The 24,830-nt window shown below is 66.4% G+C and overlaps 2 protein-coding genes across 24 annotated transcripts; one reads left to right on the top strand and one right to left on the bottom strand.

Moving 5' to 3' along the window:
• The first annotated feature begins 349 nt into the window (after positions 1-349).
• Positions 350-13,455, top strand: AGPAT2 (1-acylglycerol-3-phosphate O-acyltransferase 2). Of its 2 annotated transcripts, XM_082402510.1 has the most exons (6): positions 365-706; positions 9,084-9,217; positions 9,622-9,797; positions 10,057-10,152; positions 11,856-11,928; positions 12,741-13,455. In XM_082402510.1, the coding sequence occupies exons 1-6, from the start codon at positions 525-527 to the stop codon at positions 12,914-12,916; spliced, it is 837 nt and encodes a 278-aa protein (XP_082258636.1). In that variant the 5' UTR covers positions 365-524; the 3' UTR covers positions 12,917-13,455. The 2 variants fall into 2 exon arrangements, with proteins under 2 accessions (XP_082258637.1, XP_082258636.1); XM_082402511.1 differs by lacking the exon at positions 11,856-11,928 and having other exon boundaries at positions 350-706.
• A 436-nt stretch (positions 13,456-13,891) lies between these two features.
• Positions 13,892-23,722, bottom strand: EGFL7 (EGF like domain multiple 7). Of its 22 annotated transcripts, none has more exons than XM_082402076.1 (10): positions 23,483-23,712; positions 21,913-22,003; positions 18,273-18,500; positions 17,945-18,066; positions 17,581-17,697; positions 16,537-16,652; positions 16,230-16,325; positions 15,932-16,096; positions 15,219-15,283; positions 13,892-14,256 (listed from the first exon to the last, which is right to left on the bottom strand). In XM_082402076.1, the coding sequence occupies exons 4-10, from the start codon at positions 18,022-18,024 to the stop codon at positions 13,996-13,998; spliced, it is 900 nt and encodes a 299-aa protein (XP_082258202.1). In that variant the 5' UTR covers positions 18,025-18,066; positions 18,273-18,500; positions 21,913-22,003; positions 23,483-23,712; the 3' UTR covers positions 13,892-13,995. The 22 variants fall into 22 exon arrangements, 20 of the variants coding, with proteins under 20 accessions (XP_082258202.1, XP_082258201.1, XP_082258204.1 ...); XM_082402063.1 differs by lacking the exon at positions 18,273-18,500 and adding an exon at positions 14,462-14,624 and having other exon boundaries at positions 14,147-14,256; positions 23,483-23,711; XM_082402075.1 differs by lacking the exon at positions 18,273-18,500.
• Positions 23,723-24,830: the final 1,108 nt, after the last annotated feature.

Raw genomic sequence — 24,830 nt, 5'->3', positions numbered from 1 at the left:
GCAGGCTACCCGTCGGTCACCGGGCGCGGTTCAAGGGCCCTTTGTGTGGCAACCGGGCTGGCAAGGGCAGCCGCGTCCTCGGCCGCCTTTGGAGCCGCGGTCTAGGGCTCGGGGGCGGTGCCCGCGGGTGGGGGGAAGGCGGCCCGGCGGTGGGGACCTGCGGGGTGCCACGGCCCAGGCGACCCGCTGCGGGGATGCGGGGGCTGGGGAGGGGCGCAGGGCCAGAGACCTGGCGGCAGGGCAAGGGCAGTGTCGCGGGCGGGGCGGGGCGGGGGCGGCGCCGGGCCGGTGACCCAGCGGCGGGTGTGGACGTCGCGGGCGGGGCGCACCTAGCCTCTTACTCACTCGAGCTCCGCTCGCCACCCCGGCCGCCCCGCCCCCTCGCTCCCCCCCCCCGCCCCCCGCCCTCGCCATAAGGGGCGCGGGCGGGTCAGGGCGAGGAGGAGGGGCTGCCGCCGCCAGCACGCGGCCGGAGCCCGGGCAGGGAGCCGGAGGCTCGCGCCGTCGGGGCCCGGGGTGCGGCCATGGAGCTCTGGCCGTGGCTGACCGCGGCGCTGCTGCTGGCGCTGCTGCTGCTGCAGCTGAGCCGCTCCGCCAAGTTCTACGCCAAGATCGGCCTGTACTGCGTGCTCTGCTTCACGGTCTCCGCGGTGGCCGTGGTCGTCTGCCTGCTGCGCCACGGCGGTCGGACGGTGGAGAACATGAGGCAAGGGGGCCGGGCGGGGTGGGGAGAGACACCGAGGCGGGGGCAGCGCCGCGCCGCCGCCCGCTTCCGCTTCCCTAACTTTCCCGTGTCCTTTCCCTCCTTCCTGCCCTGCCCGCGCCTCTCCCGGGCTCTCGGAGCGGCCGAGGGGAGAGCGGGTCGGAGAGCGCGGCTGGGGAGGCGGCCGAGGGTGGGCCGGGGTCCCCGGAGCCGGCGTCACAGTGTCCCCGCGCCCTTGCCCCGGGGCCCCGGCCAGGGGCAGGCACGGAGGGGTTTAAACAGGTCTCGCCCTCGGCGCCGCGCAGGGAGTGCGGGGTGCGGGCGGCCCCGAGAGGAACGCGGCCGGGCCAAGCGGGCAGAGGCTCGGTCCTGCTTCCCCGCGGGGAGGTGGGCCGCCCGCCGTGCCCCGCCCCGCCCCGCCCCGCCCGGACCCGCCTCCGCTCGGGGCCTGGGGCGTTCCTCGTCTTCTCTCCGCCACCCCCTCGCGCCCACCTGCCGCGGGCGATGAGCGCACCGGTGCTCGCGCACCAGGCCGGTTCCCCTTCCCTTTCCTTCCGCTTAGGAAGGTGTGGTGGCTCCGCGGGGGAGGGTGGGCCGGGAGTCCTTGGGGTCCGGCTTCTGGGCGGGAAGAACGGGTGGCGGCTGGGACGCCCTCCAGAGCTGGGGAGCTAGGAGTTGCTGGGGTGAGGGGTCAGGCTGGGCTGAGCAGAAGAGTCGGGGGGCCTCTCTGGGTCAGAGGCTGGGCGGGGGCACGGTGGCTTGAGAGGGGGCTCCTTGCCCTTTCTCCCAGTTTCCGATTGGGAGGGGCTGTTGCTGGCGTTCCTCACCGGCTTTTGCAATGATGGCCCTTGGCTGTGGCCTGGTGTGGGCATACTGTGGTCCCCGAGGCCCTCGCCACCCACGTGCTTACAGGGCAGTGGGTGAGGGTTCCTGGCTTTCTGCCGTCCCTGTCCTTGTTCATCTGGGCGGGCTGATCCTGCCGGGACTGGCCCACACTCAGTGGGTCCTCCGGGCCCTGTTTTCAGGGGTTTGTGGCTCCTGTGACACCAGGAGTGGGAGTGTGGAGTAGGAGCGGGGGAGCCTGGTGGATGGGCCATGGGTCTCTAGTACCCCCCCAAAATGGCCCAGGCCAGCGTCCCAGGGAGCCCAGATCCCAGGGGCGGCCCACTTGTTGCCCTTCCAGCTGTCTTCTCAAGCAGCCAACCCTCTGGGGTGGGGAGGGCCTGTTTCCAGAAATATATCTCTGAGGGCCTGGCCTGAGATTGAGGATCCCCTGCAGGCAGTGGGCTCACAGCCAGAGTCTCCATTCAGGACCTGCTGGGGACCGGCCTGGAGGGGCAGGGGGAGGGGGTGGCTTCAGGTAGCAAGGGCCGGTGGGCTCCCTGGAGGGGGTGCTGTCCTGGGCTCGGGTGGGAAGCAAGGCTGGAGCAGGTTTTCAGCAGGTGACAGGCGTTCCTGGAGGTGACCCTCCCCCTCCCTGGCTCAGTATTATCAGGTGGCCTCTTGTCTTTCAAAGGCGCTTCCTTGTCTTTCAAAGGCCCAACTTGCTCTTCCAGGCCTGGGCTTCAAAGCTGCTTCCTGGCGTCAGATCAGAAGTCACCAGCTGCCCTTTGTGACGCGGTGGCTGGATTGGCAGGCCAGCCTGACCAGCACTTGGCGCTCCGGCCCCACCCTGCCCAGCCCGGCCCTCCAGCGTCTGCTGGCCCGCTCCCCTCAGCCCAGAGCCGGGCTTGGCCCCCAGCCTCCCCCAAGATTCTGGCCAACTGGGGCATCCTCTTCAGGACCCTGGAGGCCCTGATGGTGCTCAGGAGGGAGCTTCCTGCTGCCCTTCCCTCCCCAGGGCAGCCCCTGACTCAGGCTCTGCAGAGGGACCAGTCCAGGACATAGCAGAGGTGCTGTGTCCTCCCCAGAGAGGGGCGGGCCTGGGAGCCCACAGCCTCCTTCCCCTGCACCCCCAGGTCCCACGAGGTGGGTCACAGTGATGACCCCCAAGTCTCCCCAGTGATGGCCAAGAGAGGGGGTAGGGACAGGGTGCCTTGTGAACACGAGTTCCCCAAGGCGTGCATCTGTGGGGGCCTGGGAAATGCAGAGGATGAGGAGGTGCCCTGTACCTCTAGGTAGCAGGTCCAGGGACAGGGCCCAGGAGGACGGAAGTGGAGGTTGGGGTGCTGTGTGGACAGGCTTCAGGCCCCTCCTGGGCTGGGACCACTGAGCACCGTGGGTGCCTGGCTGGCTCCCCGCTCCAGTCCCACCCTAACTTCCGGAAGGACTCTGCCCACCATCCTCGACACCAGCCTCTGCTTCCATCTCCTGAGCACGCACCGTGCGCCGCGGATGCCTCAAGCTTGGGGACAGGGATTATTACGTGTTCCATTTTACAGATGAGTCTGCAGAGCAGCAGCTTGAAACTCAGGCCTCCAAGGCGGGGAGTGGGGAGATGGCTGGCGGGATCCCAGAGCTAGGACACGGGGGCCCCGGGCTGCAGACCCACTGAGAGTGACTCCACAGTGCACGCTTTTCATTTTTCCTCTGTCTCTCACAGCATTAGGGGCTGGGGGCAGCGCCATGGCTGCTTTGGGGCTGTAGGCCAGGCTCGGGGGAATCCCTGAGTTCCAGGAGGGGCAGCCCCACTCCGCCTGCCCCCTCACTTTCCCGTGTTCCCCGTGAGCAGCTGCCCCTCCCCATGATGGGGCTCTGGGTGAGCACCCAAGGAGGCCTTTGCCATTTACTTGCGAGCTCTGAGTGTGCAGGGCGGTGCTGGGAACTGAGAAGCAGAGGCAGGCTCTGTTCTGACCAGGCTGTGGGCTGAGGCCAGGGACCCCTCCCAGAGTGGCAGGGTCCCGTGTTCAGGGTGAGGCTGGAGTAGCAGGTCCTGTTTCCTCGTCCCAGGGGCACATGCCCTTATTACACCCATTCGACAGAGAAGAGAGCGAGGCCCAGGGAAGCGGTGTGTGTTAGAATTGGGTTCCCTGCAGGATCAGGAAACCTAACAACAGCGGCTTAACCCGGAGAGTTTACTTTTTCATGCATCACAGGCGACCAGGGCGGGCAGCCTGGGGCCACAGAAAGCTGCCGGCTCCTCTGGCCTGTGGTCTCCCATTCTCGGGGTCCAGCATGCCACTGTTACGGCAGGACCTCTGGGGACTGAACTGCCCACTTCTGCGTCCATCCTAGTGGCCGGGACCGGGGGGGTGTAGCTAGGCTGCGGGGTGGGGTGGGGGGCAGGGCAGATGGAGCCGCCGCCCCCCCCGCCCCCCCCCCCACTCGAAACATCGAGGACGAGCATCACTGCAGCCAGGGGCGGGTGGCTTGTCGATGCCGGTCAGGGTTTGAACCCAGCACTGCCAGCACTGCATGGCCCTGGGGTATGCGTGGAGGCAGACACAGCGCTGTCGGGGAGCCGCAGCACCTGGGGGCCGGCCTGGGGCCCTGGTCTCGCAAGAAGGTCTGCCCTGGCTTTGCTTGTGGTGGGATAGTGAGGGGCAGAGCCTCCCCTCTGGGTGTACTGCTGCGGGCCCAGGAAGCAGAGCTCCCGAGAGCCCCGGACACTCTGCTCACGGCCCCGCCTCCCTCCAGGCCCCTCTTAACACCTCTGGGCACCTGAACAGGCTGGAGCCCCCAGCTCCAGGCCCCCTCTGTGCTCCAGCTCACATGACACTTGGAAAACACTGCTGCTCTGCCAGGCGGCCCTCCCAGGACCTCCCGTCCCCTGAGCAGATCAACGGCTGTGTGTGCTGCCCTCCTGGCAGGGCCGCCCTGAACAAACCCCATCAAGCCCCTCCCTTTCCGGGGCAAAGCCCGTGGGGTCTGGCTGAGGTCTGGCGCCTCTCGGCCGAAACCGCTGCCAGGTCTCCCCAGAGCCACCTACGCCGAGTCCAGGGGCTGAGGGCAGAGGTCAGCAGGTAGCTCAGACCTGACCTTGAACTGCTTCCCAGCCGCCTGGAGCAGCTGCCGGCCGGGGGTCGGGGGGGATCCTCTTGCTTTCATTTACTTTGGATTCTTCTGTTCCGTGTCGTCGCCGACACAGCTGCTGTTTGCGGAGGGCTCCCTCGGGTGTTCCAGCCTCATCTCGCTCAGTCCCTCCACACCCTTCCCATTTCACGAGTGGAAACGGAAGTTTAGGGAGGTGAAGTCCATTGCCCAAGGTCGCAGCTGGTGAGAGGGAGTCAGGGTCTGTCTGACCCTGAGCTTGGGCCGGGCCCAGGTGTCCTCGGGCGAGCACAGGAGGTCGGCCTCAGGCCCCCCAAAATCTGCAGCGCTTATGACGCTCACTTCTAGGCTGGCGGCCCCGGTCAGGGTTAAGTGGAGGGCTTCTGAGAAAGACCCAGGAAGGGCCAGGAGATCCCCTCTGCTTAAGGGCACTTGGAAGGAACCTGTCCTGGGGGCCACCTGCCTTGCTACGGAAAGCTGGCACCAATCACCTACCTGGCAGCTGTCAGCAGTGCTTCTGAAACCTTGGCCATGCACTCAACCCAGCCCTGGGCCACCTGGGCTTCAGGCAACCTTAGCTCCACCCCCAGGGGAGGCAGGACGTGGGGTTCAGGGCTGGAGGGTGTGGGGCGGGCACATCCCTGGCGTGCACCCGTGACTCCTGCCCTGCTCCCCGTAGGGGAGAGGAGGGAGCAGCTCCGGGCCTCCTGCGGCCGAGGGGTGGGGCGCTGGGGTCAGGTGGGTGTTGGGGCACAGGGGGTGTCGGCGCTCAGGATGAGGCCTGGGCTGGGCAGGCAGGGCAGCCCGGGGAAGGTGGCTGCTTTGAGCTTCCTGCTGGGAGGGGATGACACAGCCACTTGCAGCCCTGCTGGGGTGGGGTGGGGGCCATAGAGCCCCCCAGGGGAGGAGGGGGAGGCCTCAAAAGGAGCTCGAGACTCCACCTGGCAATCCTGGAGCCGTCACTCCAGCTCCAGCAGGCCCTCTGCTTGACATTTTTCACACATTTTTCAAAAGTCAGGTTTCGAGGTGGGCTCCGGCCCATCCTGGCCTCCCTGCTGTGTGACTTTGGGCAAGTCACTTAGCTCTGCTGAGCCTTGACTTCCTCACCTGGGTGTAATGAGTGTACGACCTTGTGGGGTTATTGTCTGACCGAAACAGGACAGTTCACGCCTGTTCTAGGCGCAGGCGTGGCATGCAGCGATCAGGAGATGCCGGGCGTGGCTGTGGGGTGTCTGTCCCCGTGGTTGGAAGCATGCTGAGCTCCAGGCCAGGACAGACCGGCTCTCCCTGCCTGGGCACTGGAGGGGCCTCTGCAAAGCTCGGTCTGCTTCCTTCTTCAAGGAAGCACTATTAAAATGATAATAGATACTTTCCCACCACTTTTACAGAAAACCTTGAAAACATGGGACATTAGGAGAAGGAAAAGTGGGCACCCACGTGCATGCCGCCTGCTGGGAGTGACCGGTCCCCTCCCCTTGAGGAACATCCGTTGCCTCTTTCCACTCCCGAGATGCGCCTTTCTTTCCCAGCTTCCTGTACTCACCCGGCGGCTGTATCTTTTAGTTTGTCTGAGAGCAATTATTTGTAAATGTGTGGAGAGTTGCCATGGGCGCCTCCGTCTGCTGCAGCTTGTGGGGCAGCCCTGGGCCTGTCTGTCCGTCCTGGAGCCTTTGGTGCGGGGGCTCTGCCTTGGCCTGGGCTCCCAGCCGGAGTGGGCGAGGCGGGAAACAAGCAGCAGAGCAGCTGCAGAGAGCCCCTGCTCAGCTGAGTCTTATACACAGCATCTTTCATAGTTCAAACAAAACAAAATCAAAAACCTACCCATATACAACTGATCCCTTAAATTAGATACAAAAAGAAAATATAGAAAAGTTCTGGAGACGGATGGTTGGGGATGGCTGCGGAGCAATGTGAATGTACCTGTGCCCCTGAACCGGACACTGACAAATGGTTTAAAATGATCAATTTTATGTGTATTTCACCCCAATTTTTAAAAAAGAAGAAAAATGGAGCCAGCAGATGCCACTACCAGAGAGAAACACTGTCCCTTCCAGATGTGGCCTGGGAGGGAAATGGAAACGATATGTAGTTATTAGAAGTCAAGGGAACAGCCCTGGCAGCAAATAAATACAGATCTTTGCTATTTTCCTCTGCCGCAGCCCCGTTTATTTTACCTCTCCCCACGGGGGACGTTGAGGTGTTTTCAGATTTTGCTAATTCAGACCGTGCCTATGCCTGCCTCACAACTGCTTTAGGATCCATGGCCGGAAGAGGATTGCAGCTCAAAGGGAATAGGCTTGTTAAGGGCTTTTGCCAAGTGCTGCTAACCTGCCATCCAGAAACCTCTGTGGCCTCCGACTTCTGCCAGCAGCCCTTGGGCCATTTCCTAACACCAGGCCAACACCTCCTGTTATCAGGCTTTCATCTGCCGATCTGAAGGATGAAGACATGAAGACGGGGTTTCTTGTTTCAGCCTGCATTTCTTTGCCAGTGAGATTGCGTTTTCCCCGTGTTATTGGACACACAGGCCCTCTCCCTGTGCCCTTCAACCCTCAAGATGACCCGAGAAGCTGTGTTTTGCAGCTGAGATGCCCGAGGCTCCCCAGCTGAGACCGCCAGTCAGCTCTCCCGAGAGTGTCCAGCCTGGCAACCCCTGAGCCGGATGGGGACAAACGGGAAGGTCTGGCTCGAGCTGGCTGAGGCTTACAAAGCTAAGGAAGAAGGCCTGGCTTCCAGATCCGGGGAAGGCAGGCCGGTCTGATTGTGAGAGCAGCCCAGGGTCAGCTGCTTCCTGGAGCCTCAGTTTCCCCATCTGCACCACGAGATAACGTGGGGAGTTAGGCTTTGTGAGCTGGATACGAGTCTGCCTTTCAGACACGAAGAAGAAAATCCGACAGGGTCCACTCATGTGAGGGCCTAGAGGAGACAGATCCATAGAGACAGAAAGTGGACAGTGGGGCCCGGGGCTGGGGAGGGGGGGCGGGGGAAGTGAGTGTTTAATGGGGACAGAGTGGCAGTCTGGGAAGATGAAAGAGTCCCAGATGGGGGGGACGGTTGCACAACAATGTGAGTACACTTAATGCCACTGAACTTAAAACGAGTTAAGGTGGTAAATTTTATGTCGTGTGTATTTTACCACAGTTTTAAAGACCTGAGTGTGGCTTTGGGTCAGGGGCCCAGCTCTGAGTCTCTGCTCTATTGAGGGCCAGCTCTGAGCCCAGGCCCTTCTGGATAAAGTGGGAAATCCCTCCCTTCCGGTCAGGACCGTGGGGAGATCAAATGACCCTGGTGTGGGTGTGTGTGTGTGTGCGCGCGCGCACAAATCTTCTGGGAGAAGCGGAACAGTTCTGGGTCAGGAACCCTTGGGCCACTGGGGCCCACCCTCAGCCCCCTGCCACCCACGGATGGGAAGGACCCAGGGGACCTGCCTGAGTTGCAGAGGAGTGACCTCAAGCCTCGGGCTCCGTCACCCCGAGCAGGCTGACCCCTCACGGGCACCTGTCCCTTGCTTGCCAAGTGTGTGCAGTGTTCCCACAGAGCAGGGGGCCAGGGCCACCCTTCTCCCTGCCGGCCAGCCACCTGCAGACACCGTTCCCAGGGACATGCCTGGTCGTGCCTGCCTGTCGAGTGCTGCTGGGCCAGGCCCCTCAAGGTCACGAGTGCCCAGGGCAGCCTCCTGCTGGGAGCGGGGCGCACACACATCCTGGCTCTGCTGCCATCCTCAGGTGACCGTGGGTGTGTCTGTGAAGGGGGCTGGGGCGCTGCTCTGTGGGGCGCAGGGGAGGAGGGATGCCCGGCCGGGCTGGTCTCCCCGGCGGTGGAGACTGGAAGCAACCTCCAGCTCCTTTACAAGGTCTCCGCTTGGTGCCCCCGCTTTCTTCCCGGTGTGGCTCTGCCTTGAGGGGACGGTCACTTCCCGTGGGTGGGGGCCCAGCCTCCTCCGCAGGGGCCTCTCCGTGTCGGGTCCTTCGGTCGCTGACACGTCTGAGAACGGAGCCAGCCCGGCCCCGGGGGCTCTCGGCCTTCAGCCCCGTCCAGCTGGGCACCCCCCCCCCCCCCCGCTTGTGGTGACGAGCAGGGGTGTGGGGTGAGGGCTGGGTGGCAGGTGCAGGCCTGGGAACGCAGACGCGGAAGGAGGCGCCCTCCCCCCTGCCGGGCGTCCGGGCCCCCGAGGCCTTGCTCCTGTGTGACCTTACCCTCGCCGGCTGGGGTAGCAGGGGGACAGGGAGGCACTCGCCATCCCGTTGAGGGGTTGAGGGACAGGACCTGAAGGTTCTCCGAGGGGAAGGCGAGCTCAGGGTCAGCGGCCAGCCTGCCAGGGCGGGCGGCGGGTCCCCGTGCTGTGTCTGTCTCTGGTCCTGCACCGGGATGACCCTGGCCAGGTCTGCGGGCGGAGCCTGAGTTACAAGGTGGGCGCTGGCCTCTGCTCACGGCCCGTCTCCCCCCTCAGCATCATCAGTTGGTTCATCCGGTCCTTCAAGTACTTGTACGGTCTTCGCTTTGAGGTAAAGGGCCGCCAGAAGCTGGAGGAGGACCGCCCCTGTGTCATCATTTCCAACCACCAGAGCATCTTGGACATGATGGGTAGGCCGGCTGCGGAGGGTTTGGCGGGAGGGCCGGCCCTTCCCAGTTGCCTGGGTGGGGAGGGGGAGGTGGGGTATGCTGCTTCAGTTGGTGGGGGCTGGGCCCGGAAGAGCTGGCAGGTGAGGGGGCAGATGCGGACCGGGGACCTGTGCCCCCCTGCAGACACAGGCCTCCGGCTGGTAACGGGAGACAAGGCGCCGGGCACGGGAGCCCTGCTTCAGCACCTTCCCTCTGCAGGGGAAACTGAGGCTCAGAGGCCAGGGGATGCCCAGGTAGCCAGCGGGAAGGCGTGACTTGGCCCAGGCCTCTTGGCGGCCGAGGCCGAGGGCCAGCTCGCTCCTCCTCGGGGAGGCTCTGAGGCTGGGCTCTGTCTCTGTCTCCCCCGGCCCCCGACCTGGGCTCAGGCCTCATGGAGGTCCTCCCTGATCGCTGCGTGCAGATTGCCAAGCGCGAGCTGCTCTTCCTGGGGCCCGTGGGCCTTATCATGTACCTGGGCGGCGTTCTCTTCATCAACCGGCAGCGCTCCAGGATGGCCATGACCGTGATCTCTGATGTGGGCGAGCGCATGGTCAGGGAGAAGGTGAGCGCCTGGGGCTCGGGGCCTGCTTGGCGGTGTGAACCCTTCTGTGCTGTCAGGACAGCCCGCGCGTGTGACTCCCTTTGGCAGAAGAAAACGCATCATCGGTGCGTGTCCGTAAACCACAGACAGAAAAGCCAGGCGCGGCGCCTCGGCTGTCAGTGGTGGTAGCGGTGGTGTTCTCCGCTGAGCAGTGGGGCTCCTTGGGGCTGGGTGGCCCCCCAGGGGCAGCCCCCCGACCCGCCTCCTGTCTCTCCAACAGCTCAAAGTGTGGATCTACCCCGAGGGCACGCGGAATGACAATGGGGATCTGCTGCCTTTCAAGAAAGGTGCCTTCTACCTGGCCATCCAGGCCCAGGTACGTCAGGGCCGCAGCCAGGGGTGGGAAGCGCGTCCAGGTTGGCTTAAGGCTGAAGGTGACCTCCTGGCCAGGCCGAGGCCACTGGCGCTCACGGACCGCCTCCCGCTGGGCAGGCGGCGGGGCCTCCCCGCCCCCAGCACCTGGCCCTGACCCGCTAAGGAGGGCAGGGCCGCTTTACCCGCGCTGAGCGCTAAGGCTGGCACCTGATCAGGCCCAGCGCCAGCTACAGTGATGCTCGCCACCACCGAACCTGTGCCTGGAGCCCCAGCACCCCGCTTTCTAGCTGGCCAGGCGAGGGACCTGCGGAGGGAGGCTGGGGTTGGCATCAAGGCGGAGGCAGGAGGCCTGCTGGCTGAGCTGTCTCGGGAAGGCTGTGCCAGGCTCAGGCCCCCAGCACCCCCAGCTGGGCAGGGGAGTGGGCAGTGGCTCAGGGGGAGCGGGGCCTGCGGCGTGAGGCAGGGTCGGGCCGGAGCTGGCGATGGGCCGGGATAGGTGAGCTGGGAGCCCTCCACGGGGCTAGATGTTTTTCTGGTCCTTGACTTCTAGGGATGCAGTTTGTCCTAGAGGTGTCCTGGGGTCTGGGGTGATGGCAGGAGAGGCTGGGGCACATCCATCCATGGGGTGGGGTCTCCTGGTAGGTGAGGGGTGCCCTGTCTCACCCCGGTCCTGTGCTGGGGGACTTGTGTAGGGGAAGGCAGCCATCGTCTGGGGTCAGGGGAGGGGACTTTCATCCTGCCTGATCGGAGTCAGGGGGGCAGCTGGGCAGGGGTTTGCTTTTCTCCTGTCCTTCACCTGTGACAGGTGGCCTCTAGCACCCCCTGGTGGCCCTGAGCAAGGACGGGAGAGCCCTCCTTCCAGAAGCTCCCAGCCAGCGCCAGGCGGGTGTGGGAGCTGGAGCGTGGGGTGGAGGGGCCCCGAGCTGGCGGTGGGCGTGTGGGGATGGGGGCGTGAGCCTGGGCTCTGACCCCAGTCCTGCCCAAGCAAGAGGAGGAGGACACCCCCGCCACAGGCCTGGGACTGAGGTCACTTCCCTTCGCCGGTGGAGAAGGGGTCGTGGAAGAGGAGAGATGAGATACCGAAGGAGCTTTGGGGGGCCGGGGGCAGCGAGTGTCAGCCAGGAGACCGGACATCGTTTGCTGTCACCCCTCTCTCCCGCCCCGGGTTGATGATTACCCCCAGGTGCCATTTCCGACATTGGCATCACCATTGCGGTCACCATTGGACTTGATGCTGGTGTCTTCCAGGAATACCCTGCCCCCTCCCCTGGCTGGAGCTGCCCCCATCTTCCCTGGGATGGGGGAGAGGTTGGGAAGGGAGGGGTGGGCAGAAAGACCTCAGTTACCTCCTCTGGCTAAACGGGACAGGGCCCTGGGTAATCTTAGGACCCCGTGGGGAATGCAGATGTGCATCAGATGGAGACGTGCCAACCCAGGAAGTCTTCCTGGAGAAGGGAATGCTTGAATGGTGATGTGCAGGATGAGTTTATGGACTCTGGGCCACCCAGGGCGTGGAGGCCCAGGGGTCAGTGTGTGGAAGCACCCTGGGGCAGGATGTGGCCACAGGGACTCCTGGGAACAGCCCCAAGGTGGGGGCAGGCTGGCGGCCAGGCAGGCCTCTCCCCAGAGCTCATCCTTGGGGATCAGGCTGGGCTGGGGGAGGGCTCCGGTCCATCCTCAGGCTGCCACATCTGCCGTCCCCAGGTGCCCATCATCCCCGTGGTTTACTCCAGCTTCTCCTCCTTCTACAACTACAAGACGAAGCTCTTCACCCCAGGTACCCCCAACCTGTGCACCCGCCGGCCCGCCTGTTCTCAGTCACTGCGACACCCGCGCCCCTAAGAGAACAGTTCCCGTTTCTGGGTGGTCACTACAGACCCCTGCTACTCAGAGACCGCTTGGGGAAGGAAGAAGGGAGGGAGGGAAGGGTCTAGAGTCTCAGCCTTGGGCTGTGGGGAGGCCGAGGTGCCCAGAAGGTGGGCTGGGTGCCCAAGTTCATACACACAGGCCCGGGCCGTGCACACGGCTCGGGGGCCTTGAGGTGGCCCCTTCCTGTGCCAGGGTGGGCTTCTGAGCTAGCGCATCCAGGCCTCTCAGGGGCAGCAGCCTCCCGGGCACCCCCTTGCCCCCCGGCCATGGAGCTTGGGACCTCCCTCCGCCCTTCCCTCCAGACCCTGCACAAGGGCACCTGGTGCCCAGGTGGGAAGTGGGGTCCAAGATAGAAGCTGCCTCCGCCCACATCTGAGACCCCGAGGCCGCCTGAACCACTGTGGAGGGTGGGAGTGGAAGGGAGGGTGGGTACCTTCTGGGGGAGGAAACGTCTGGACCCTGGGTGGTCCTCATGGGGGAGCACACACTTGCCCACACCCACTGAGAACATACTTGGGACTCGTGTGTACGACTGTGTCGGTTATTCTCAATTAGAAGCCAACCACCCGGGACCAGGGTGTCCGGGGAAGAGCCCGGCCCAGCCCCTTGGGAGGCTCTGCGGGGGAGGCTGGTGGGCAGCCGAGGAGGGGAGGGGCCCCCCCGGGGAGGGGCCCCCCCCGGAGAGCCCCTCAGGCTGCTGACGCCCCCCCACCCCACCAGGAACCGTCAAGGTGGAGGTGCTGGACGCCATCCCCACCGCTGGCCTCACTATCGCCGACGTCCCCGAGCTCTTGGACACCTGCCAGCAGGCCATGAGGACCACCTTCTTCCACGTATCCCAGCTCCCCCAGGAGAATGGGGCCCCCGCAGGGCCCGATGCCCAGGCATCCCAGTAGCCGAGGCCTGGGGCGGGGCAGGACCTGGCTAGACGATGGACAGAGGGACCCCTGCCCACCAAGTATCACTGTGTCCCCTCCCGCGGCTCCCCCAGCTTTCCTCAGGCCCTGGAAGCAAGGGACCCCTTCCTGTCACTGGCCTCGGGTCCAGGCCCCTGATGTCCCTGCAAAGGAGAGTCACCTGGAGCCCCCCCAAGCTCTGAAGGCAGGGCCTCACCCACCCTTGTGCCTCCGGGGTCCGGTGTGGGAGTGGGCCTGGGCCCCGATGGGTTGATGGGGCGGGGCCAATCTGCCCCGCCCCCACTCTCCTGCCTGGGCTTGGGGGGCGCAGAGGCTGGATCCGGGGTCCCAGCCACGGCCTGCATCAGGCTCTCAGGGAGAGGCGGGGCTCTGGGGGGCCAGGACACCTGGTCTCATGCCACCTGGGCCTCAGGGGACCCAGAAAGCAGGGTCTGTGGCTCCCACCGGCCTTGGGGAGCAAGTCTGCTGAATTGGTACTGCGCTCGTCATTGTTTTTTATAAACGAACTCTGGGAAGTACCTGGTGAGTTGTGGTCACTCAGGGCAGGCAGGGCTGCCCTCGCCACGTCCCCCCCAGGAGGAGTGTGGGAGCGCCATCCTCCGCCCTTGGGGGTGCCCCCTGCCAGGGCCTGGGCCCACGGTCATCCTATAATACTTTCTTCCACTAGGGGTGGCAGGCATGCCCAGGGATCAGGCAGGCACTTGGGAAGGAGGCTGAAGATTTGCTCTTTGGCTGCTGGCTAGGGGTGGGGCCAGCTTGGGGGGGGGGGCGGGGAGGCGGGGGCTGTCCCTGTGGCCAGCGTCACCTTCACGAAACCACCTGCTCCAGCCCCTTTTGGAGAGGGGGCACCCCGACCCTGCCTGGGAGGGCCCAGGGGGCGCGCTGGCAGCCTCCTCCCTCCCAGCACGTGGTGGTCGGCCAGGGGGAAGCCCGTCAGGTTCAGGACACAGCGGCTCAAGTCTCATTTTATTCTGACAATGATCAGGGCTGCCTGGTGAGCAGCACAGGCGCCAGGCCCTGGGCAGGAAGCCCTCGTACCTTCCTCAGCCGTGGGCCCACTAGGCCTGCAGAGCTGGCCGGGGGGCGCAGGGGTCTGGCCGGGCTCTGCTCACAAGGCCAGGGTGCTGGCTGGGCTGGGGCTGGATTCGCACAGGAGGGCCCGCACTCCCACCTCCCCACGTGGGGCAGGGGGGCCTTCCTGGTCGGAGAGGTGGCGGGGCAGGGCCCAGGGCAGGGCGGGGTGGGGTCGGTGTCCTCGGGCTCTTGGTAGCCAGAGCGGGGGCCTGGGTCGGACTGTCACACCTCCTTCTTGCAAGAACCTATGGGTGGAAGGGGCGGGGCTGGGGTCAGCAGTCTCCGTTCCCCACCACCCTCCGGCCCAGCCAGATCTGCCCACTTGGCCTGTGGCTGCCCCCCCTGCACCCTCTGGCCTCTCTGGGCAGGAGCCGGCCCCAGCCTCGGGGGTCCTAGGCTACCAGAGGGGGACTCTGTGGGTGGGGAGGTCACAGGGACCACGGCACTCACAGGAACCCAGCTGCTCCTCCAGGAAGGAGATCTGCTCGCTCAGAGAGTCAATGCGGTCCAGCTGCTGGAGGGAGTGGGCCAGGAGGCTGCCCGGGTCCGGGAGCCCGTGCTCCAGGGCCCGCGAGGCCAGGCTGTGAAGCGGGGTCAGCACGAGCTGCAGCTTCTACGGGGCAGGCAGAGGGCCCGGTGGGGAAGGGCCTGTGTGACTCTGGGCCAGCCCCTTACCCTCTCTGTTCCACAGGGATTTAAGGACAATAGGGTGGCCAGCAAGGGCACTGCCAACCCCCAGACTCAGTTCTAGCTGCAGGGCCCTGGACGTCCACCAGAGGGAGCTTCTGCGCCAGGAGACCGGGGCAGGGGGCGGCACAGACGGACGTCACACAGGCCAGCCTGGCCAATGGTCCCTGAGGCCTGGGACCCCTGGTTGGAGGAGCTAGGAGGGGTGGACAGGGGCGGCTGAGGGGTCTCGGGCCAAGGACCCTGTGGAAAGGCCGCAGGGGCACTCTGTCCCCGCAGGGACAGAGGCGGGGGTGGGCTGGGCTGAGTCCTCGCTCTCTGTGGCCCCGCCCCTCCTGTCCTGGCATCCCAGACACCGGCCGCTGCCCCGGCCCAGCACGGCGCGCAGGCCAAGGGCACCCTAGGCTGTCAGCAGCCGGGAAGCCTCCCGCCCAGGAGGCTGTGGCTCCCACACCATCTCTCATCCCCCACTGAACCTCGCCCCCAGGCCGAGGCCCCCGGGCCCCAGCCCAGCCCTCACCTGCTCCAGCACGTCCACCCTGGACTGAAGCCTCTGCACTTCCGCCTTCACCTCACCGTCCGCCCCTGGGGAGAGCCAGGTGCCGAGTCAGGGGCGCCGGGCTCCCCACCCTGCACCCCACCGCGGCTGGCCTCGCCTCCCGACGCGGGGCCTCCAGCCTCTGCTCCAGGTGCGGGACGCAGCCCTGGGCACCGGGTTCCCGCCCCAGCTGTCGTGGCGAGTCCTCCCCCGACCTTGGGTGCTGACCGTCCACCAAGGCCATCCTCCAGGTCCGGGAGGTGGCTCTGGGCAGACGCAGCCTCACCCCGCCCGCCCGCCCCTCGGTGCTGGGGTCCCCGTCATGCTGAGGGGGTCCGGGCTGAGGTGGTCCGTGCTGAGGTCCGTGCCGCGCTCTCGCTCTCGGTGCCGGGCTGCCAACGGCGCATTATTACTCACGGTACGAGTTTGAAGTGTCACAGCGCGTACCAAAAGTAATAATGTCCCGTCACCAGCGGAGGGAGGTGCTGTGTCTCCAGGCTGCCCGGGCAGGGACACGAACGGGACCCCGGCGTGGGCGCCTCCTTCCACTCGGGGCTGAGTTGAGGCCCTCCCCGTGGTCCCCGTGGGAAGCCATCACCCATCCACCCTCCAGTGCGCCCGTCACCCCCACCACCCCGGGCCCTCCCTGCCCACCCCCCAGGCGCATCAGCAAGGGGGGCAAGCGGGGAGTTTACCTGTCGCGGGGTTCGGGGCCACCCTGGGGGCCCCTCTCTCGGGCAGGCAGAGTGCCCCGTCCACAGATGGGCTGTGCCCCTCCCGGCACAGACACCAGTAACTGCCCGCGGTATTGACACAGCGCTGGGGACAGCCGCCCCCTCCAGCCCTGCACTCATCCACGTCTGCGGGAAAGGGTTGTCAGGCAGGGGGGCCCACCCTGAGCGCCCTCGAGACCCACCCATCGGTGGGCTGCCCAGGACACACAGGAGGTGCCCGGAGGCCCCTCCCCCTCTGGGAGGGCGGAACCAGCCTCACCTGTCTGGCAGGTGTCGCCCCGCCATCCTGCAGGGCAGTGGCAGCGGCCGGGCTGGACACAGCTCCCTCCGTTCTGGCACGGTGGCTGGCATACTGCTGTGGGTGGGTGGGGAGGCCTGTCACCAACTCAGGAGGGTCCCCAGGGCCCCGCAGGGGTGGCAGCCAGGGAAGGGGTGCCGTGCCGGAGATGCTCACTCAGGTTTTGAGAGACAAGCAGCTGGTGCTTGGCCCCGGGTCTGGAGAGCGGGGTGGACCGCTCCCTCACTGGGTTCTACTTTAACCGACCCCAGGCGCTAGGGGCCCTCACCTGCTCCACAGGACCCGGGCAGCCCGCTGGTCCTCTTCCAGCCGGGGCAGCAGGCATAGCGAGGCCGGGCGGGGGCCGGCCCAGGGCTGCGGCGGTAGGCAGTCCTGTAGACGGTCCTGCGGGATGGGTGGGGGCAGCTCAGAGGGGCCCAGCCAAGGTTTCCCCATCCGCTTGCCTTCCAGGCTGGCTCCGTCCCCATGCCCTCCAGAACCACATGAGCCGTCTCCCCCAGTGTGGACAAGGTCACCCAGGTGTGCCCCCAGAGGTCTTCTCCCCCAGGGATGGCACCTCAGGGTCACGGCACAAGCCACCTCCCCGGCCCAACCTGCCGTGTTGAGCAGGACCCCGAGGCTTGGAAGGAAGCCTGGCTGAGCCTGGCGTGGAGCAGAGGTGGCACCCCGGGGGACAGCCTCCTATTCTAGGGGCGGGGATCTAGGCCCTGAGGGGAAGGGGCTTGCCACACCATCTCCCATCCCCCACCAGGGAGGTCTTCAAGAACCTCACAGAAAATAAAATCTTTTAAAGCCACATTCCCACAGCAGAGAACCAGAGATGCACGCCCCTCTCACTGGCACAGACTGGGACATCTTAGGTGTTGGGGGCGGTAAGATCTCCATCTGTAACTGTCGGGGGCTGCCATGGGGAGAGGGGTGCCCTCTGGAGCCCCAAGGGCAGGGCCAGGACAAGGAAGGTTTCAGGGAGCCAAGCGGGTAAGAGATTGTAGCCAGCGATGTTGGGTGGGGGTGGGAGTACCCCCAAAGTGGAGGGGAGCAGACAGGGTGGGGGACCCCTCTAAAATGAGGGTGGGGAGCGGATGTGCCAGATGCCCTTGTAGTAGCTGATACTTGAGGTCACGGCGGTAACTTCCCGAGTCGGGACTGCCCAGGTTACAACAGGTGTCAGTCTCCGCCACCCACTCAGACGTGGCCTCGGCGAGTCCTTTCACTGCTCTGGGCCTCGGTTTCCCTTCTGGGGCGCACTGCCCTCCCGGCCCCAGGGCTTTTGCATGGCAGATGGGGCCCTGCGGCGGCAGGCGGCGCTCACCGGTAGGTGCTGCAGGCTCGGTACCCATCGCAGGTGGTGAGGAAGGGCTGGTACACACGCTGCACAAAGGACTCGGACACGGGGCCCCTGGGAGCCCCGATGACACACACCCTGCGGCTATGGGGTGATGGGGGCCAGAAAGTCAGTGGGGGGCTCCCAGGGCTGTGACCCTCCCAGCCCCAGAACCCAAGGGAGCCGGAAAGTGGGGAAGGGATTTCCCAGTGTCACCATGGGAAGGACGGTCAGCAGGAGCCCAGGAAAGCCACAGCTCCTCAAACATTGGGGCTGCCCTGGGGAGGGGCCGAGGGCTCCCGGCCGCACACCCCCACTTCCTGAGCACCCAGAGGCCCGAGCCCCGGCTCACCCAGGCCGGTAGACGTGCTCGGTGCCGCCCGCCGCCAGCACCAGGAACCAAAGCAGAAGCAGCTCCTGGGAGCCCCACATGGCCTGTGTTTCCGGATGGAACGGCCTTCTCCTCAGGATGGCCTGGAGCACACAGCACAACCCTGTAAGTCCCTCTGCAGATCCCGCCTCGAGCCCGTGCCCCTCGTGGAGACTGGCCTCTTGGCTCCGTGACACCTGCCCAGCTCGTCCACTTTGTTGGGACCTCTCACCGCCGCGGCAGAGTCTCCACGGGCGGTGCCAGCTCTCCCCACCCCCATCCCACCTGGACAAGGAGACCGGCCCCTCACCAGCCATATACAGCCCGCTCAGGGACCACAGAAGGGCCACGACATCCGGGGTCTGGGAACAGACGCTGAAGCCCTCGCCTGGGGAGAGGGACACCTGGACAGCACTGGGCTTGGTCAAGTTCACTGGGGAAGGTGGGGGCCCAGGGCGGGCATCTGGACCACGTCTCCGTCCCCTGGCTGGGTTTGGTGCCCTTCCCACAGGGCAGGGCTTGTACTCCCCACCTCAGTCTGCAATTGGGGTGTTAGTGGCAGGGCGGGAACCCATCCCAGCTGGCTTGGCTGGCCCTTGAGGCCTTCAGTGACCTCACGTGCCAGACGGGGAGCCAGCCGTGGTGGCTTGGGGGCCCACTGGGGTGCAGGTGCCCAGCGGGCAGGGGCCACCATGGTCCTCCTCAGGGTGGGGCCGGGGTCTGCACTTAAGAGGGGGGTCACTCCCCTGCCGGGACTAAACCGGTAGTGCAGACAGCCTCCAGGGCTCCCAAGACAGTGGCCCTACTGGGCACCCAGATGGTGGGGGGACTGGAGCAGCCACCCCACACGCCAGTGGAGCCGGTCACCGTCCCTGCCCTGGCTGTGGATGGGAGCCGGGGAGGCCCAGAGAGGGATTCCCGGGAAGCCCCAGCTGGGAACTGATGGTCTGCAACAAGCCGAGGGGACGGGGGCGGGGCTGCTATCCGTGTGCACAGCCAAGGGTCTGGGGAGCTGGGAGCTCTCTGCTCCCATGCTCCGGGTGCCCCATCCGAGGTTTCCCCTAGGTGGGCTGAGCCCGGCCCTGCAGGGGACCCCTCCCCCCGCCCGTGAAGGAAAGGGTACAGGAAGGAGATGAACTGGTGTGTATGGTGGGGGCGGGGAGCAGAGGCTGGGTACAGTCACCTCCCTCTCTGGGACTCTGGGACTCAGTTTCCTCAAAGACACCACTAGGGTCTTGGAGGCCCCTCCTCTGGTTTATGGTCAGTCCCATAAACCACCATGAGCATTACTGAGCCCTAGATGCCCGCCCAGGCCGACCCAGAGGGAGGCAATGCCACGCCTGGTCCATGCGGGAATTCAGCTGGGTGTTCGGTCCATGCTCTTCCCACGGCACCACGTGGCCCTGGGCTGGGCAGGAAGGCAGCTGCACGAGGGCTTTCCTGCACCTCCTGTTCTCTGTCACGGGCCTGAGAGGGGAGGGCTGGGTGGCGGAGCAGGCAGAGGCTGCAGCGGGCAGCTGAGGTGTTGGACTTAGTTTTGGGGCGGGGGTTGGGGGTGCTTCTTAGCTGTTTCTGAGCAGGGACATGTCCTGCCAGTCAGAGCTGGCTCAGCAGATGAACTCTGCGGGGGGCACACTGTTAGGCAGAGGGCCTGGTGGTGGTCCAGGCAAGAAGTGAAATGGTGGGGACAGGTGGCCCTGCGGAGTGGGCCCCAGGAAGGCAGAGGTGGGCCGAGGGGCTGGCAGGGGCTTCCGGGGTTCCGCAGACCCTGAGCTCTCCCACACCGGGCACCTGGAGGGCGGTGCATCTCATGCAAATGTAACTGTCCTCCACAAACACCCACCCCAAGCACCTCCCCTACCTATCGGAAGCTGGTTAGAAAGGAAATCGTGCTTTTTAAAAGAAGGGAGTTGATTTTTGAAAGTCACGCTTTTCCCCTAAGCCAGAGGAAGCCGATGGCGCTGACCAGCCTGTGCTGGGCTGGCAGAATCTCATTTCCCTTTGGTGTTACAGCCCTGCTGGGGCGGGGGGGCCAGGGCAGGGTGGTCTGTGGTGCCTCCAGAATGATAAGCAATAATGTCCCATCCCCTCTGAGTGTCTGCACGAGCCCTGCCACCACCTTCCTTCCCACCTGACCCGGGCTGCCGCCTCGCTGCCCCCACCCGGGGAGACAGTCGGCAGAGGGAGGGGCCTGACTCCACCGCAGGGCGATAGCCCTGAGTTCCCCCCTTCCACCGTGAGGGGTGTTTTGGACGTTAGGATGGGCGGGGGTGGATGCGGAGAGGTGGAGTGAGATTACAAGACTGATTCCCTGGGGGTGCGCCCTCTCCACCGCCCACCCCATGTCTCCCCTTCCCCCTGCACGGCCGGCTCCGTGGGGAGTGGGAGCGAGGGTGGAGTGACACCTCCCCCCCCTCCGCCACCGCAGGGTACGGCCGGCCTGGGCTGCGGGGTCCGGGGCCCGCGAGGCTCTGAGTCAGGCCCTGGGGGAGCCGCAGGGCCCGGATAGGGGGATGAGGGGCTGCGGCGCCCCCCCCTCCCCCGCCCGGGTCCCCGCCCGGACCCCCGCGCGGCCCGGCCCGGGTCACCTGTCACCAGCAGGGGGCGCCCTTTCCCAAGGCCGCTGGGCCCATTCTCCGGACCCAGCCGCGAGATCCGGGGCCGGGCTGGGGGTCGGGTGCCCGCGCGGCAGAGCCCGGCGCTCCCGGCCCGCTCACCTTTGGACTCCCCGCGGTCGCCCTGCGTCGCCCCCCAGCTCCGCGCGCGGCGAGGCCCCCGCCCCCAGCCCGAACGGCGAACACCCCCCCGCCCGCGGCCGTCCCCGCGCCCCCAGCCAGGCGCCCCGCTCCCTCCGCACTCACCGCCCGATCCGGGGCGCGCACGCGCCGCTGTCGCCACCGCGCAGAGGGGCCCCGGCCCCGCCCGCCCGCCAACCCCGGCCCCGCCCCTCCCGGCCCGCTCCCGGCCCGCCCTCACCCTGGGTGGGCTCCGAACCCCCGCCCACCCCCATTGCGCAGGTTGGGAAACTGAGGCCCCGCGGCGGACGGCGCCCCCGGGGCCGAGCAGTGAGTCAGCTGGAACCGGGTCTCCTGACGCACTACCCGCCTCCGAGCGCTGCCGCCCCTCCCAGCCGGCTCGCGGGGACGCAGGGCTGAGCCAGCAGCCAGGTGCCCGGAGGCCGCATGGGGAGCCCGCGCTGGCCGCGGGTAGCTAGCTCTCGACTCCCCCAGGCTGAGCACCGACTCCCGGGGATGGCCATAGCAACCGGGTGGCCAGCTCCCCAGGCACCAGGGGCTGGCTAAAGCTGACCGCTGCCCTGCGGCCACACGTGCGGTGGACGGCAGTGATCCCCAGGCTCATAGCCGGTACTTCCAGAGATCACACAGGTGGCGGCGGGGCTCGGCAGAGCCCAGCTGGGTCCTAGGTGTGACACCAAGCCTCCCTCCCAGCCAGTGTGCCAGGTTAGGGGGACTGCCACGCTCCCACCTGGTGCCCCCTTTGTTCAGGACAGTTGGGACCACCCCTGAGTGCTCCTCAGGCCTCCAAGGAGTCCCCCACTGGGGGCTCCTGGGCCAGTCACCTCTCCTCTCGTCTCCAGGCTCCCTCTCCACATTTGCAACATGGGCTAAAGCAGCCCCATGTGGTGGAGTGGCCAGCAGTGCCCACTGAGAGACAGCAGCCGGCACAGCTGGAACCAGGTGCCCCGTGCCCCACCACCTCCTCCCCTGGGGAGCTCCGTCATTTCTGCACCAGCGTTGTTACAGCCATTAGTGTGCATGACACCCTGGGCCTGCACCTCTTGGCAGTTTCTGCCCTGGAACTGGAGCCCAGGCCCTGTTCGCCTAAGTGCGTGTGTGTGTGTGTGTTTGTGTGTGTGCACGTGTGTAAAACGTGCCCAGGCCCAGCCAGGCCCCCCTGCTGCTGCCCAGAGCACCACCTGTGGCACTCACCTGGAGAAGCAGTCTCCCTCATGCCCCGGACACTGGTGGCAGCTGCTCTTCTGAGCGGTGGGGGCCGCCCATTCCTCCCCTGTGCCGGGGTCTGCCGATCAGAGACACAGTGTGGGTTAGCGCACAGCCTTGGTCACCGTGACATCCAGTGGCTGGGGAGGGGGACAGGGCCAGCCTCCATGCGGCTGTGGGAGCTCGGCCTGCACTTGGCCTACAGACCCCCACCCCTCTGATGGCCAGAGCCGAACGGGCCTCTCAGGCCTGCCCACACCCTCAGCCTCGGTGTGTCTGTTGCCCGGGGGTCCTGAGACCCGGGATGGAAAGCTCTGCAAAGCCTGGGGTGCTGGGTGGGCATCCTGCAGGTTCATGGGGAGGGGGGCCTTCAGCTCGGGGGGCATCCGGATCAGGCCTACTTTGGTGCACAGGAGGTAAAGGAAGGGAGGGGACACAGGAGGCTGGACAGGAGCCCCTTCCTGGCCCGGGGGCCCCTGGCAGCCCCTGGAAGATGACCTGAGGGTGGCTGGGGTGGCTGGGGCTGGGATGCCTGTGACTGTGAAAGGGGGGGGTCCCTGGCGTGGCGGTGTCTCTTCCCCCCGCAACCCAAGCAGGCAGCCCCAGGCAGTAAAGAGTTACGGGCCAGGCGTAGGGGGACTGGAGGGAGAGCTGCCCTGCCCTCTTCCCTGCCCCCATCCAGGCCCTGAAGCTGGTCACTTGACCCTTTGACCTCAGGCCTGAGAGGAAGGGGCAGCCTGGCGAGCTGGGTGGCTGGTCCTCGCTCCGCGGCTAAGCTGGGCGGCCCGTTAGCACCTGCTTTCTCATCTGGAAAGCGGGTGTTTGTCACACAGACTGCTGGGGTGGACGTGACAACAAGACTGTCAGGGGCCAGGAAGGGCCCCCCCGCTCGGGGACCTGGGCTGCTCTGGGTGGGGGGCTCCCCTAGGGCGCAAGGGGAACCAAGAGAGCGCCCACGCTGCACCGGACCAAGCTGTGCCTCTGCCCGCCCCCCAGCCGGCGCGGCAGAAGACGGGGGCTCCTCCTGGGGCTGTGCTCAGTGCCCCCCACTTGCATGGCTCCTCCTGGCTCTAGATTTGGCTTTGGGGTTCCCACCCCCCACCGGCGCCCCTCCCCGACACCCTCGGGGTGCTCCCCCACCCTTGGGGGATGATGCCCTCGGCACACGCAGGTCGCAGAGAAGAGGGGCCAGCTGAGGTGGCCTTACTGCCAACCCGGGGGCTTCCCCGGGAAAGCAGAGCGGGCTCGGGAGGGCGTGCGAGGGGCAGGGAGGCCGCTGCACTGGCTTCTCCGTCCAGGGGTCACAGCAGCGGCTGGGCCGCCCAGCGTAAGCGTCAGGGTCGGGCATGCCAGACGGGCATCCAGACTGTGCCACCCCCAGAGGGTGCCTTTGGCCAAGGTGAGGATGGCACCAGTGGGGGGTGATGCGGTGGCCCCAGCTAGCAGAGTGCAGACCCTCAGAGCTCAGCCTGCAGGGGCCCGCGGTCCACAGGGCCCGCAGAGGGGCGCTCGTCCTGCTCTTCCCGCTCCCTGCCCTCCAAGGCCGCCCCTGCCGTACCTGGTGCCGCCCCGGGCCGGGCTCGGCCATGGCCACCACTGCTGCCCCCTCAGGCCAGGGCTGGGCCCTACCCCTCGCCGGCCACCTTGAGGCAACTCCCGAGGCCGCCTGCCTGTCCCGTCGGCTGGAGCCTCCGCCTCGGCCATGGGGACGGTGGACTCGTCTCGGCCATGGGGACGGTGGACTCGCCTCGGCCATGGGGACGGTGGACTCGTCTCGGCCATGGGGACGGTGGACTTGGGGCAGGGAGGTTCCTCCCGGAGCGAGGAAGGGCGGCTTTTTATGCTCCGTCCCCGTGTAAATCGGGATTGGGATGGGCCCTTCCCAGCCGGACTTCCTGTGTGTGCTGTCCGCTGATAACGGGGATCTGTCAGTGAACAAACAGGAGGCCGAGGGGCGGTGGGGGGCCGCCGAGGGAGGGGCCGGGCCCAGCGGCTGGGGCAGGGGTGGGGGAGCTGTCCCCGGGGACTTCAGAGTCTAACCCTGAAGCAGCCAGAGACCGTGCTTGGGCCCAGCTGCAGCCTGGCTGGTGACCCTGGGACCCAGCTGGGCCCAGTGTGTGACAGAGGACGTGGCTGGCCCACAGGGCCCTCCCAGGGCCGTGGGTCCACCAAGCTGGTGGGACCACATGAGTGCGGCTCCACAGAGGGGCCCGTTCTTCCTGTGACCCCCAGGGCGTGCACCGGCACCCTCGGATGTGTGTGCCAGGGCCCGGGGGTGGGAGCGGCCAGAAGAGAGCTGGGGATGGGGCCGGAGGCTGGGTGGTCTGAGGACAGCCTGCTCTGTGAGGCCCTGGGGCCTAGAGTGGCCATGGTGGGGGTGACGGAGAGGGGCAGACGTCAGCTCAGAGGCTCAGGCCTTCTCTAGGAGTGGGGCGGTGGGCCCCCTACTCCTGGGCGTGTGCGAGCAGGGGCGAAAGCCCCCAGTCCTACTTCCAGGGTCCTCTTCGGAGGAGGGCAAAGCGTGTTCCCAGGCCCCCCTCCTCCCTTGGCTTCCAGAGGCTGAGGGGGGCATTGCGGGAGGGAGGCAGGAGCCTCTAGGTGGCCAAAGGGGGCACTCCTTCAGCTCCTCCAGGTGGTCCAGTCCCCAGCTCGGACCCTCAATTTCCTCATTGAGGCGGTGCTGGGGACCCGCAGGCCGAACACCTGCTGCTGCGATGCTGGTTGGCTGGGTGCCCAAAGGAACTGGGCAGCTACTGAGGACACACCTGGCTGAGGGCTCTGAGTGAGCAACGCCCCCCAAACCCCATTGTCCTCGGGTCCAAGCCCTGCTCTGGGGTCAGCACTCACCCACCCACAGGTGGGACCTTCTCCGACTCTCTGGCCTTGAGCATCTCTGCTCAGCCCTA

This window comes from Balaenoptera borealis (genome assembly GCF_965194805.1).
Source record: "Balaenoptera borealis genome assembly, chromosome: 8".
NCBI classification, from domain to species: Eukaryota; Metazoa; Chordata; class Mammalia; order Artiodactyla; family Balaenopteridae; genus Balaenoptera; species Balaenoptera borealis.
This window is presented reverse-complemented; position numbering and strand designations above follow the sequence as displayed.

Excerpts from the sequence above, each read along its gene's own strand:
- AGPAT2 (XM_082402510.1), top strand. The coding sequence starts at position 525 with ATGGAGCTCTGGCCGTGGCTGACCGCGGCGCTGCTGCTGGCGCTGCTG. Across the intron at positions 9,798-10,056 it reads AGCGCATGGTCAGGGAGAAG|CTCAAAGTGTGGATCTACCC; the intron begins GTGAGCGCCTGG and ends TCTCTCCAACAG. Across the intron at positions 11,929-12,740 it reads GACGAAGCTCTTCACCCCAG|GAACCGTCAAGGTGGAGGTG; the intron begins GTACCCCCAACC and ends CCACCCCACCAG.
- EGFL7 (XM_082402062.1), bottom strand. The coding sequence starts at position 23,680 with ATGGCCGAGGCGAGTCCACCGTCCCCATGGCCGAGACGAGTCCACCGT. Across the intron at positions 16,097-16,229 it reads GGGCGACACCTGCCAGACAG|ACGTGGATGAGTGCAGGGCT; the intron begins GTGAGGCTGGTT and ends CCTTTCCCGCAG. Across the intron at positions 14,625-15,931 it reads GGCCCCGAACCCCGCGACAG|AAGCTGCAGCTCGTGCTGAC; the intron begins GTAAACTCCCCG and ends CCTGCCCCGTAG.